At 43.6% G+C, this 14,607-nt stretch overlaps 1 protein-coding gene across 1 annotated transcript; it reads right to left on the reverse strand.

Moving 5' to 3' along the window:
• Nucleotides 1-6,865: 6,865 nt before the first annotated feature.
• LOC100831035 (RING finger and transmembrane domain-containing protein 2) lies at nucleotides 6,866-13,263 on the reverse strand. Its single transcript, XM_003568644.4, has 8 exons — nucleotides 12,593-13,263; nucleotides 11,305-11,381; nucleotides 10,508-10,676; nucleotides 9,742-9,830; nucleotides 8,822-8,986; nucleotides 8,637-8,714; nucleotides 7,941-8,044; nucleotides 6,866-7,532 (listed from the first exon to the last, which is right to left on the reverse strand). Exons 1-8 carry the CDS (start codon nucleotides 13,158-13,160, stop codon nucleotides 7,427-7,429), a joined length of 1,356 nt encoding a protein of 451 aa, XP_003568692.1. The 5' UTR covers nucleotides 13,161-13,263; the 3' UTR covers nucleotides 6,866-7,426.
• Nucleotides 13,264-14,607: the final 1,344 nt, after the last annotated feature.

Below are 14,607 nucleotides of genomic sequence, written 5' to 3' on the forward strand. Positions count from 1 at the left end.
CTCCATCATCACCAGCCTGTCGCCTAGGTCCTCAGGTGACAAGTATAGTTGCCTCCACCAACTATTGCTACTACAACTATTGCTACTACTAGCGATAAAGTAAAGCAATTACATGGCGATTAAAACGTTGACACGAAGGTCATACTGTTGGAGATATGCCCTAGAGGCAATCATGTGATGATGTTATTTCCTATGTATTCATGAGTTATTGTTATTGTCCTTGAACATCATCACTGATATGTATCAATAAATACGTGATTTGTTTGTGAGACTATGTATTCTATGATGTTGTTCTAATGGTCCCTAGTCATTGAGGTTATGCGGACACATAATCTAGACTAGCAATGTGAATCAGTATGATGACTATGTTTCACAAGTCATAGGGCAAGGTGTTGCCGACTGATAGCATGGACTCGACAATGAGATTGTTGAGTCGGACAGACCCGCACTGAGACACAACGAGATGATTGTCATTTGTTAGTCTCAAGTACGATGTATATGCCAGTCCTAGACCTGAGGTCATCGTATGAGCTTGGGATGTGAATCGGCCTACTTAGGGGTTGCCAAACGCTACTCCGTAACTGGGTGGTTATAAAGGTAGCTTTCGGGTTTGCTGAGAAACATACTGCGAGTCATGGTTGATCAAGATGGGATTTGCCCCTCCTGTTCGGAGAGATATCTCTGGGCCCTCTCGAGTGATCAGATTCGGAAAGCATGGCCATGCGACTTGGGTTAAGTGTTAACCCGTTCGGGAATCTGTATCACAGGAACGAGAAGAGACTCGAGCTATCCACGAGGATGACACGCACTCGCCTTGAGCTCGACACACATATCGCGAGGCAAAAGGAATGTTGCATATGACACATTGTATGGTTCGTCAATATACCTTGTGGTTACTCGGGAGTTGGCACGTGCTGCTAGGCGCCGCTACCAACTATCGACTTGAGTCGGTGCCAGTGGACGAGTAAGGTGTTACTCGGGCCCGCAGTCCGAGCTCGTAGTCGTGGCCGACTGACCGCGAACCTGAAGGGTCACACGCTTAAGGGGTGGGAACCGAGTTGGATCGGATCCAACTCGTATCGGGCTTGGACTCCTAATGGGCCTCAAGTGTTGAGCCCACTAGGGACGTCTATATAAGTGGAGGAGACCAACCCATCTAGGGTAACCCCAGTTGAGACGCGAGTTAGACTCGGCCGTCGCACCTCCACGCCCAAAGCCTTGCGATCGGATCTAGCAGTCCGCCGCACGGAGTTCCTCCCTGTACGTGTGGATACCTCGGAGGCGCGGCACCTGCGGCGCTTGGACGAACTGTTCGTGGGATCGGCGAGGAGGAGCAGGCTGTTCGACTACTCGGCATCGACGCGCTACATCGACTCTACTTCCGCTACGGGTCTGCGCGTCTAGTGGTAATCTCGTGATCCATTATCTACAGCATTGATCCGGGCGGAAGCGGTAGAAAATTTTATTTTGTGCTAGCGTAGCATACCGCGTTCCCCAACACATACAATAATTAATGAGACAACCATACGGCTCTTGCCGGTTGCCAAACTCATCGACATGCAAGTCGTGAAATATTACAAAACATGATCATCTCATACATCAAATATATCATATCATATCTTGGCCATACCACATCACATGCCCCTGCAAAACAAGTTAGACGCTTCTACTTTGTTGTTGCTGTTGGGTTCGTTGCATAGGAAACAAAAATTTTCCTACGAGAAGTGCGGAAGAAACCCAAGAATATATATACTAGATGTATGTAACAAGAGGGATCATGAACACCATACCCTCGTAGACCGCTAAGCGTTACGATCACGAGATCGTTGTTGGTGTAGTGGAACTTTCAATGAGATCAATCTCAGTGCCGAACGGACAGCACCTCCTTGGTATCCACACGTTCAGCTTCACGTTGTCTCCTCCTTCCTCGATCCAGCAAGCGAGAGGGAGAGGTAGACGAGATCCCGGCAGCACGACGGCGTGGTGACTATGGTGAATATTCTCACGGGCAGGGCTACGCCTTGCGCATGAGAAGAGGAGGAGAGGAGGGCTCAGGGGAGAGAGATCCAACTGAAAGCTTGGGGTGTCTCTCTCCCTTGCCCCCCCTTCTATTTATATAGGGGTAGAGGAGGCGTGGCCGGCCAGGACTATCCCGCGGCCAGGACTCTCATGCGGCCAGGACTCTCCCGCGGCCAGGACTCTCCTCCTGGCCGCATGGGCCCTGTGGGCTAGCCCCTCGGCCCATTAAGGCCAGGGTGCTCCCTCACAGGCCCATTTAGCCCAGGGATAGGTGGGCCTCAAGGTGGAACCCTCCGGATCCCTCCGGAACCTTCTAGAAGCTTCCCGGTCAAAACCGGGAAATATTCCAAACTTTCCAGAACCCTGAAAACAACTTTCCATATATAAATCTTTATCTCCGGAACATTCCGGAGCTCCTCGTTGCGTCTAGGATCCCATCCAAGACTCCGAATCATAATTCGATATCATCATCATTTATCTCATCTAACCCAAGCAACATGAAACGTTAAGTGTGTGACCCTACGGGTTCGAGAACATGTGGACATGATCAAATATCAATAACCAATAGCGGGACCTGGATGTCCATAATAGTTCCCACATATTCCACGAAGATCTCATCGGTTGAACCACTATGTCGAGGATTCAATTAATCCAGTATCCAATTCTCTTTGTCTCGCGATATATTACTTGCCCGAGATTTGATCGTCGGTATCGCCATACCTAGTTTAATCTCGTTACCGGCAAGTTCTCTTTACTCGTTCCGTAATATAATACCCCCGTAACTAAACACATTAGTCGCATGCTTGCAAGCTCATTAGGATGTTATATTACCGAGAGGGCCCAGAGATATCTCTCCGTCACAAGGAGTGACAAATCCCAGTCTTGATCCATACAACCCAACAAGCACCTTCTGGGATACCTGAAAAACACCTTTATGATCACCCAGTTACGAGATGACGGTTGATGCCCACAAAGTATTTTCCGGTACTAGGGAGTGGCATGATCTCATGGTCTAAAGAAATAATACTTGACATAATAAAACATAAGCAACTTAAACTTAAGTGACACGATCAAAAGCTATGTTTAGGTTTGGGTCTGTCCATCACATCATTCTCTTAATGATATGACCTCGTTATTAAATGACAACACATGTCTATGGTTAGGAAACCTTAACCATCTTTAATCAACGAGCTAATCTAGTAGAGGCGTATTAGGGACACGGTATTTGTTTATTTATCCACACATGTATTTGAGTTTCCAATCAATACAATTATAGCATGGGCAATAAACATTTATCAAGAACAATGAAATATGATAATAACAAATTTATTATTGCCTCTAGGGCATATTTCCAACAGTTGCATGTTTTACGTGGCTTTAGGGGCTGCACTAAAAGAACCGTTCTTACTTACGCAAAAAAACCACAACGGTGATATACGTGCTTATTAACTGTATAGGCCTCTCGTTGCAAATCAGATTTCAACTATAGTGGGAGAGATAGACACCCGCCAGCCACATATGCAATACAAGTTGCATGTCAATTGCGGAACCGGTCTCTTGTGCGATGACAAGTAAGGTTGGTCCGAACCGCTTCATCCCACTATCCCGCAAAATCCAAAGTGCACAAAAGAGGTAGCAACATGAACATCAACGCCCACAACCAAGTTGTGTTCTACTCGTACAAAACATTTACGCATAGATCTAGCTCTGATACCACTGATGGGTTCGTTGCATGGAAAATAAAAAAATTCCTACGAGAAGTGCGGAAGAAACCCAAGATCATATCTACTAGATGTAAGTAACGAGAGGAATGATGAACATCATACCCTCGTAGACCACAAAGCGTTACGATCACGGGATCGTTGTTGGCGTAGTGGAACTTTCGATGAGATCAATCTCAGTGCCGAACCGACGGCACCTCCTTGGTATCCACAAGTTCAGCTTTACGTCGTCTCCTCCTTCTTGATCCAGCAAGCGAAGGGAAGAGGTCGATGAGATTTCAGCAGCACGAGCGTGGTGGTAGCTATGGTGGAGAGCTCCGCGGGCAGGGCTTTGCTCCGCGCGAGAGAGGAGGAGGAGAGGGGCTCGGGGGAGAGAGATCTAGCCGAGAGCTTGGTGTGTTCTCTCCCCCTGCCCCTCGCCTCTATTTATATAGGGGGTGGTGGTCAGGGTTTGCCCCTCCTCCAAGAAGGGGCTAGGGCCGGCCAGGGGAGTCCCGGAAGGATTTCTCCTTCTACCCGGCCTCCCCACGCACGTGGAGTTCCACCACGTGGTGGAGAGCTCCACCGAAGGCTTCCTTTTCCCCTAATGGGCGTGCATAATGGGCGTGCATGGGCCCATCGGGGGATAATTAATTAGATTTCTCTAATTAATTACTACAGAGGCCCAATTAAATTCTCAGGAATAATCGGGAACATTTTAGAACCTTCCGGAACTTTCTAAAATATTCTCGGTCAATACCGAAAAATATCCCGAACTTTTCCAAAACCCTGAAACAGCTTTTCCCTATATAAATCTTTTATCTCCGGACCATTCCGAAGCTCATCGTGATGTTCAGATCTCATCCGAAACTCCAAATCACAACATTCTCCTAATGATATGAGCTCGTTAATAAATGACAACACAACACATGTCTATGGTTATGAAACCTTAAACATCTTTTAATCAACGAGCTAATCTAGTAGAGCTGTATTAGGGACACCGTATTTGTTTATTTATCCACCCATGTATTTAGTTTCATGTCAATACAATTATAACATGGATAATAAACATTTATTAAGAAAAAAAAATATGATAATAATAAATTTATTATTGACTCTAGCCCATATTTCCAACACCATCTCCTCTCCCGGCCCCGCCGCTGCAATTGACGCCCTGGCACCTGGCCGGCCGACACGCCGGTTCCGCCGGACGCCGTCCTGATGCCGCCCCATCGAGATCGCCTGATATCCTGCAGCCTTCGCATCCTCTCCCAATTCCTCCCGCGCCAACGACTCAACACCAGCCACGCCTGCCACCAACGAGTGCGGATCAGAGGGAGGCGCTGCGTCTGGCTCCTCATGTGGGCTAAAATCACTTTCTCATAAGGTTCAAGAATCTGTTTTTTTTCTAACTCTTATTTTCTAGCTAAAATAATTTATTTAGTTAGTTTTTTACCCCATATTGTAGGGTGGATCCGGAAAGATCTTTCTCCAAGCCGTATATACAACTTTCATTGAGTACGTTTTCCGTAGAATTCTACAGGGATCTATGAGATCGACTATCGAACTACAATTTTAACACTTTAAGTTGAGTAAAAGATGCACATAGCACTTGCTTCATGTAGCTAGAGATCTCGGGTTAAGGGCAATCCTCAAAGGTTGGCTTTTAGCCGACTCTTATTTGAAATTTGCTTGTATGGAGGAAAGAGAAATATGAGAGAGAAGGAAACTGACTCTTCGTGAACAGCTAGAATCTTGAGGAAAGAATTGATTGAGTCATCTAAAAGTCAACATCATTGTACACTCGTTACATTTAATGTTAACAAACCAATTATAGTAAGTCTAAAGACACAATCTATTACATGTATTATTTTGTCGTCGACTCTGGATGACGCAAAGAGTCAATGCAGAAAAAAAAAAGAAAAGAAGCTGCTGTTGCGGATGCCCTGAGTGCTTTAGGCACCAAATCACCAATTATGCAAAGACGGACTTACCTTTATTCCTGAGTCAATTTCCCTACAAATTGCAGGAAAATAAATCTTTTTCGAAGTACAGAACCATAGTGTATTAACATAGAAGCAAATCAACTCGTGTTTTTGAAGTAAATGGAGCACATGCAAATGGAACAGAACTAGCTAAGAGCGTCTCTAGCAACCCGGAGTTTAAAATAACTACTCTTTTATGTTTTCAGACGAAACAAATGACCTCAGCGGATCCCTCGTATTTGTGAAACCACATAAAATAAAAGCACGTCCCTGCGCTTATATATCCCAGTTTCCGCGAGGGATTTTTTTGGTACCTCTTAAAGGCTCCGAACCATTGGCGTCCTAAATTTTCAACCACCATGCTTCAAACCGCCTCCGCTATTCGACGTGCCCATCCCGTACCCCTGGGAGCTCGTGGCTCGTCGGGTGCCTTCTGCCGAGTTGACGCGAGCTCAGGACAGCCATGGATTTGGCATGCAGCTCCACGGGGTGCCCTGATTCGGCCACGCCGGCGCAACAATAGATAAGTTCTATCTTCTATGGCTTTTGCGGTACTGATATATAAGGATGCTCCTTAAATAAGGACTGTATTCAAACAACGGTGTAGTGCCAGCTTCAGTAAAATGGGATTTCCCTTATATTGCACCACCGGTGGTGGCTTAAATAGGAAAGTAGACCACCATGTATGTATATATCTGAAAAACTTGCCATGGAGGGTTTAATCGCAGGGGCTGTCTAATCTAAATTAAAGAGAAGAAAATTGAAACCAGCAAAGAGAAGCATCTTCCAGAAACGGTGGATAGATCTAGGGTTCAATTAGAGGTTCCTAGCATAGCGTATGCACTCAAAAGATCCAAGTTCCGTAGTACAATCATGATGCGACCCGATTCATGGCTTAAGATGCATGAACAAGAACATGGTAAAATTCGTTGTCTCTGCAACAAACCTAGAGCTAATATTGCAACATCAACAATGTGCATAGATCTGAAGATGTCATTTCTGTAACTGAATAAAAATGGCTGCATGTTTCAAGCTGATATTACTTGCAGTCAGACAATCAGCTTCGTCGCTCCAGAAATACTATAATTGAGATTACTGCCGAAAGACATAGCAGCAAGAGCGGAGTCAGAAACTAGCAAGAATGAATAGTTTGACCGGCACTTTCACCTTACAACGGTACCAACTCATTTAAGATATGTGTAAAATTGTGGTCCTCGTAATATTTACTGTTTGTTACAAGTACAATTACAATTTTATATGGTTTTCAACTCCATGTACCAAAGCTTTACAGGTTACATTTCTACCACCTTGCCAAACAGAATCACTGCTAGCAAACAGAACTTGCAGGCTCCAGTACCAATTATACACCAAGACACATCACTTGTGATTTTTTTACCAAACTTTACATAAAAGCCAACAGCAGGATGCGATCCGTCAATTCAGGGATTCGCATTTACTCTATCACTCATCCAGCATCATTCCAGCTCCGGATCTTTTGTTGCAAGCTATGCTGATACTGCAACCGACCAGCTCTCTAACTGTCGCTTGAATATATGGACAAACAGAATGGTTTGTAGTAAGACAATTTTAATGAACATTCTCACATTGACCTCGGTACATATGGCGACAATGGTGCCACATGATAAGGAAGGATTTCTAATCTTTTCCCCCCTACAGGCAATTGCTTGTCATTGTTATATGTTAGGGTTTGCCAATTAAAGTCTAAAAGAGCTGGAAGAAAAGACTGGTAGAACCATCACCAAATGACCGAATGTCAGCAGGCTTTACCAACGCTCTACACAAGGGGCAAGTCCGTTCTCGCTCAAACCTACAAAAGAAACAGGATGGAGTCAGTAATTTGTCAAACTTCCAGATACGAATCGCAGATAAAATTAGCGCAAAAACTTCAGTACTGAAAAGAAAGACGATTAAATCCCATTGCATTCCTGCTTATTACAAATAAAAAAAACTCATCACCCAAAGCTCTGGTCCGTATGAAAGCGCACAATGCGACTGAGATACCGCACAGACCAAACTCTAGAACATCTGGTTCATCATTCTATGGACCATACATCTCACCAATTCAGGCACAAAAGAATATACAAGAACCCACTGTATATCCAAACAATAAGAACACGCATATCGATTATGCATCAAACTAGATGCCTTGAACAAGAAAAAAAACATAAATGACACAATAAGGCACAATAAAAGACATATAAGCAAAGAATGTTACCATTCAGAGACACAATCCTCACAGAAAATATGTTTACAGCGAAGGAGAACAGGAACATGCATCTTCTCCTGGCAGATGGCACACATATCACCAGCAGCAATTGCCTGCACCAAGTTCCATCAACACAGATTTTTTTAATAATTGGACAAAAGATCCCACATTATCCACAGCATGTTTCAACTCCTAACCAAAATGGTAAAACAGTCAGAAGGACCTATCTGCTACTTCATATTCTTTAAATCCCAGAGAATCAACACCCTAAGAACTTACAAAGAAAGCTAAATAAGAAAGGTGGTATAGTCATCTTTAAAAAGATTACGGCCCCGCTTGGAATGGGTGTAAATTTTGTGGGTGGGACGGTATTTCGTTCAACGGCCCACCCATAAAATATACCACTTCCAAACAGGGCCTGACACTAAAACCACAAAAATCCTCAGGGGTCATTTGTTGATCAAACATAGTTAACTAATACATAAACTCCTATTTAGCAAGACTTTTAACTCTACAAAAGAAATAGCTAAATAACTTCTTGGAACAAACAAGACTTTAACACTTTAGGGGGTGTTATTAATCAGTCAATGCTGGAAACTGCCTAGGTTTCAAGGAGTGGTAGCATAAGTATTATCAATTGTATTATGAATATTTACAGCAAATTACACTTTCAGTTAAGATACTTGACAACACAGTATTATTTACCTGTTCTGCTGTCGCATAAGACCCATAATGCACATCTTTACGCGACAATGCTTTTACTGCAGATAAGAATGATTGAACCTGGAAGATAAATAGCCAAAAACGAAAAGATGGTAGCCATGTGTAAGATAATGTTTTATGCTTCTGACCCATGAAATTTGCATGTACAATGCATTAAGCAATAGTACCTTCTCAACTACCGAAGTCAACTTGAAAGTGAGGTATAGCCCAGTGGTTAAGGATGAGAACAGACTCCCATATTCCTTGTTCAGAAAGAAACGGTACCAAACAGGCGTCGGCAACAATGCACGATATAGAAGTAGAAGGTACTCCACAAGGGTTAGCATTTGTCCCTAACAAAATAAGAACGGAAGAATCTTCAAAACCAGGTGCAAGCCCATCAGTGTTTAGCAAAGAATCAAAGCAAGTTGTCTGCTTGCAGTAACAAGGAGAATTTAGAAGTAAGAACATACTCCCTCCATTCCATAATTCTTGACCCAAGTTCATTCTAAAATGAACGAACCTACGCACTAAAACGTGTCTAGACTAAACTGCGTCAAGAATTATGGAACGGGAGGGAGTAGCGATCAATTGAGATATGACTCATCTCGTAGCATCAAATCACAATGATAGGAAAACCAATGTTTGGATTTTTTTTAGTCGTCTACGTGCTACTCTAGTACACATCAGATGAAGACAGCAGCATTTCAACAAATGATGAATTTTCAACGTTATTCACTAAGCGGCATACCATCAGAGACTCCATTGTGAGAAAAAAAAATACCAACCTTCCTAGGAGAGAATGTAAGAAAATATCGCTGAATCAAAACTGCATGTTCTGATAATGTCATGGAGCATTCAGTAGCTGTGCACACTAATGCAGTAGAGTAGCTTGGTATTTGAGGGAACAAGACTAGTACCACTATTACAGATAGACAGAATGCTCTTAGAGTAAATATAATCCAGTTTGGAAACAGAACAGAGTTTCATGCCTCCAGTTTAGATTTGTGGTCTCCAGGGTATAACACTCCACACAAAATGTAATATAAGAACGACTACAGGACCATCACCTGAAGAAATGTAAAGTACAACAACAAGAAATCATCACCTGCCTACGGTAGTTACGGCCTCTGCTGTTCTTGTAATACATAAGTAATATGCACTTTGCGGCCATTGCTGCCTGGCGGACCATTGTATCTGCAGGTAATTCTTGTTTAGAAATGTCTATGCTGGAAATAACTATGCTAAAATACAGGAAATCAAAATGGTTTCCTGTATTTCGAAAAAATAGACAACCATGCAGCCCAGCTATAGAGAGTTATTTTTAACTTAACATAAAATATCAGTTGCCAGTATAAATGAAGTACCCTGAAACTCCGAAGGAAACACAATCAGGTTCATGCTGTATTTCTAGTCTAGCATTCCAGGATTTCTGGCACCGCTAAATGTTGAAAAAAGTTTTCAAACAATTACTTCTCTTTTTGTGTTTCACCGGAACTGTTTTAGTTGCTCTGAAGGTGAATTATCTATCGAGAGGACTTGAAAAACTTCAAGCAAAGCCTTCAAATGAAGGCACCAAAAAATTACTCTTTCCACTGCACTATGTAATTTCTAAAAATCTAGCTAATTGATGAAAAGATCAATGCTAACTCCAATTATACTATATCAGCAACAAGTCAAAGTGACCAGCTGAATTAGTCCATTTGCAGTTTCAGAATGAAATTTTAGTATAAATGAAATTGTAAAAAATGATTCAAATAGGCCAATATCAGCCAGAAAGGCAATTCTGTGTAGCTTGGACAAGATTCAGCTATTGTGCATTAGCGTGTACTATGAGAGCAAATCTGAACAACTGTTTGTGGGAGTAGCAATACCATTGACCATGATGATAAAAATTGCATGCCAGAATGGTGGTATATCTTTTGGAGGAAGCATGAACAGAGGTCTAAGCAGATAATCGTTCCTGTACCACCAATAGACGCCAAAAACATGGATCATGAAGATTAAGGTAATTCCAACAAGCGCAGCAGCTTTTCTCTCGCTCTGTAAAAGAGAAAGAAAAAAGAGAGTTAGACATCAATATCTTGGCAATGGGAAGTATTTTCATAAACTAACAAATAGGTTTCAACTTCTTTGGCCACAAAAAGTGTGACAGATAATATGATCAACCCACTATTATATGACCTAATGTTAATGGTAAACATAACTCCACATCAGCTGCACTGAAATTGTCATTTCCTATACTAACTTGTAATTACCGAAGTGAGCGGGGGATAGAAGGAAGGCCATTATGAATAAAAAGTAAAACCCTTTAGAGTTCATGAATGGCGCCGCATGAAATGTATTATTTGACCATGCTTTTATTTTGCTGAAGTTATTATTTTATTAATGCAAATCATGACTGAAACATGTGTTCATTTCAGACAGTCATTATGGATCCATACAAATTTATGAGAATAACGGAGAGAAAATGCTGTCTCAGTAGGCTTCTACATCTTTTATACTCCCTCCGTCCCATATTAAGTGATGTAATATTACATGTATCTAGACGTTTTTGGGGTATAGATACATTCATATTTGGGCAAATGTAAGTCACTTAATATGGGACGGAGGGAGTATTAAAAATAGTTGCTTAAGATATGCTTGCAAAATTGAAAATACAATATCAGACCTTCAACGCTGTTTGCTTCTTCAATATATCATTTGACTTGAACATTACAGCAGCAATCCAAATTGTGACAAAGAAACCTGCAGATCAACCCTTCCATTAAAATCCTCAATCGCAACATTGCCCAAAAACAGGATTATACAACTAAAGGAGAAAATTTAAATCTAACTCGGTATAATTTGATAGAAGAGTAAATCTGCATGCCCATAGGTTTATAAGGGCAGTGAATAAAAGGAATGGATAAGGGAGAAATAAAAAGCAATCCAATAATCAAAATTTTGGATAGGAAAATGATGGTTCCACTAGTATTACTGATAGGAAAACATTAGCTGTAGGACTCTTTATGCAGATCTCTTCTTGTATGGGAACAAGGTTGGCCCATAATTCACAAGCTACAAGCTGACTGGCATTATGGCATGGACTTCCCTGGCAGATACAGCAAGTGCTAAGAGAAAAAGACAGATATATCCATATCCATATCAAGTATAACTGCAAACCATGAAAATCTAAACTCATCACACAAGAAATTATGTCTTATTGGTAGATTTTGATGTTCCTTTTGAGTCATCACTTAAAATAGGAAGAAAATGCATATGTTTGCATGGATGGAAGACTGGCTCGAACAGTTCATCAACTAATCCCAAGATCTTCCAGATTGGGAAGGAGAAGGAATGACATTTCACCTAATGAAGAAGACCTACTTTGAGCCAGTCCAAACATGTTAGATAATGGAAACTAACTCCTGAGACTTGGCTATAAATATTTGACACATTGGAAGCTAATGGGCACCATATCAGACTAAAACACATTATCTTTTTAACCATAATGACCCAAAAACTACCTGAAGTAAACCCCCACAACATTGGAAAGTTCAACAGACGCTATTCCAAATCAAAATGCAACATGAAGCAGCCTAGTTGCAAGCATTGACCATCAGAACTAAGTTCTTGTGCACCTAACCCCCGAAATAACTAAATAATCTCCCACAACATCAAGTTAAAATGTTAAATAGAAGTTATGACAAATCAAAATGCAACATATGACAACTAGTTGCAAGCATTAACCACCGGAACTAAGTTCATGTACTCCTAAAAATGTATTATCTTGTGTTTACTACTACCACAAACATTAGCACACACAACGATGTTCTTGTGGAATTGTGCTGTAAAAGGACAGCCATTTTGTTTAACAATCTTACGAAGGTCACAAAGCTCATAGCCTCTGCAACATTAAGACAGACAGCACAACATTCCTGCAGAAAGGACAAAAGGAAGGGAAATGTGTATCAAACCTTGAAGATGCTGCCGTATGAAGACGACGAGCAGGAGCAGCGAGAATGGTAGTATCTGCTCGATCCAACGCGCGACATGGTGCACGTCATACCGTTGATAGGCGCGGTCCCCGGCCCCATTCCCCGTCGCCCCGCCACTGCCACCGCCGCCCGCCTCCGCGTCGGCACCAGCACCCCTCCCAGCCGCGGAGGCCGGGTCAACATCGGTGGCAGCGGTCGCCTCGATCGAGTCCCCCGGGGAGGCCCCGGTAGACGCCGCGCCCGCCGCATCCGAGTCGTTGGGGCCGCCCTGGATCCGAATTGAGACCTCCCCGTTCCCGGCCGCAGCGGCGGAAAGTAGCCCGTCGGCCTCAGACGACGACGAAGGGACCGCCTGGTGTACCGTCTGCGATGGCGGCCCGGAAGGAACGACGCCTGAGTACTCGAGCAGCGCGGCGAGCGGAGCCTGGAGAAGGCTGGATGCGGAGAAGTTGAGGCCGTACCGGCGGAGGCCGGACGACGCGGCACCGGCGGAGGCGCCGGACACGGCTCCCCGGCGATCGGTAGAGCCTCCCGCCGGTGGGTCCATCGCCAGCGGCGAAACCCTTGAAAGCCGGAGGCCGACGGGGCGCACGCGCAGGCGGAGACCCCTGGAATGGGAGATTCGGGAGATTCCCCCTTTGCTTGGGTTGGTTTGCCTCGTATTTTTAGTTTGTTTTTGCCTTTTGGCTTTTCGTCGCGGTGGAACTCGAGGTGGCCCCCACCCTGTTTTCCTTGTTTTGTTTTCATTTTTGGCTCTATTCTTCAAAATCCGGCAAAGCAAATACACAAGAAAATATATTTCAAAAACGCAATACAGTTAAAGACAGTCAGAGCAGATTAGGTGATGTCTATTGGTTCATAATAAATGCTAAGAAACCATATCCCAATGTATTGTCTCTTAAAGTTTTGTTTGGATGTAGATATTCAAGAGGTGGAACTGAATTGGGCAGGAATTCTAATTCTGAGTGGAAATGAAATTGTCCTACAATACCATTGTACCTGTTTGCTTGTGCATGCAATTGATAGTTGGTTTGGAAAGTACATCCAGTTCCAATTCATGTTGGATGTAGAAACAGTGGAATTGTATAGTAAAAAATGTTTGACCATTGTAAAGTACAAACAATAGAATGCTTATATACCACTTTACAACCAGAAATTTCTCCACACAGCACAAAGTCTCCATCTAACACAAAAATCAAAGAGGAAAGGGAAATCTCATGGGCTCATGTCCACCATCGATTGAAAGAGAAGGGAAGGGAGGTGTGGCACCGGGCTAGGCCAGAGACGGTGGATCCGGTGAAGAACGGGGCGGCAGCAGGAGAGAGCGGGGCGGCCGCAGGTGGGCACAAGGTTGTAGCAGGCTGGCGGTTCAGCGAGAGGGGACAGGATAGCGACGGGCGGGCCGGATCCGGGGAAGAACGAGGACGGAGCTCTGCAAGGGATTCTTTGGGGGCAACTGTGGTCCTTGATGGAGAGGTACAAGTGCCACAGAGGAAGAGGTGGCAGTGCTCCGGGGAAGCTCGCCGCGGCGGCGGTGCGTTGATGGAAGGCGCCGGGGGAGCTCCAGCGACAGTGGTCATGAAGGCCCTGCAGTCTATTCTCCTCGTTGGTTCGGCACTTGTTTCCTTGTTGTGTTTAGAGCCAGCGAACCGGTAAGTGGGTGCACGTGGGTAGGTGCGTGGAAGAGGGCTTATTCAACCCAAAACCGAGCGACGGGGGTCAGAATTTGCTGAGGACGTTCGCAGTGTAATGTGGTACCGGTTGAAATTGGAGGCAAATTCCGATGCCAAATTCTTGGACCATCCAAACAGAGCTGCAACTTTGTGACTCTCAGGATACCCTTTGACCCTCCTTGGTTCAACCAAATGAACTAAAGTTTTTAAAATGACATAACTTTTTGAAAAACTAGTTCATTTGTTTGAACTAAGGAGGGTCAAAGGCCTGAGGTTCACCATGTTCCACCTCTACATCCAAACAAAAGAATTGAAGGTATC

Source organism: Brachypodium distachyon, chromosome 2 (assembly GCF_000005505.3).
Source record: "Brachypodium distachyon strain Bd21 chromosome 2, Brachypodium_distachyon_v3.0, whole genome shotgun sequence".
Classification (NCBI taxonomy): Eukaryota; Viridiplantae; Streptophyta; class Magnoliopsida; order Poales; family Poaceae; genus Brachypodium; species Brachypodium distachyon.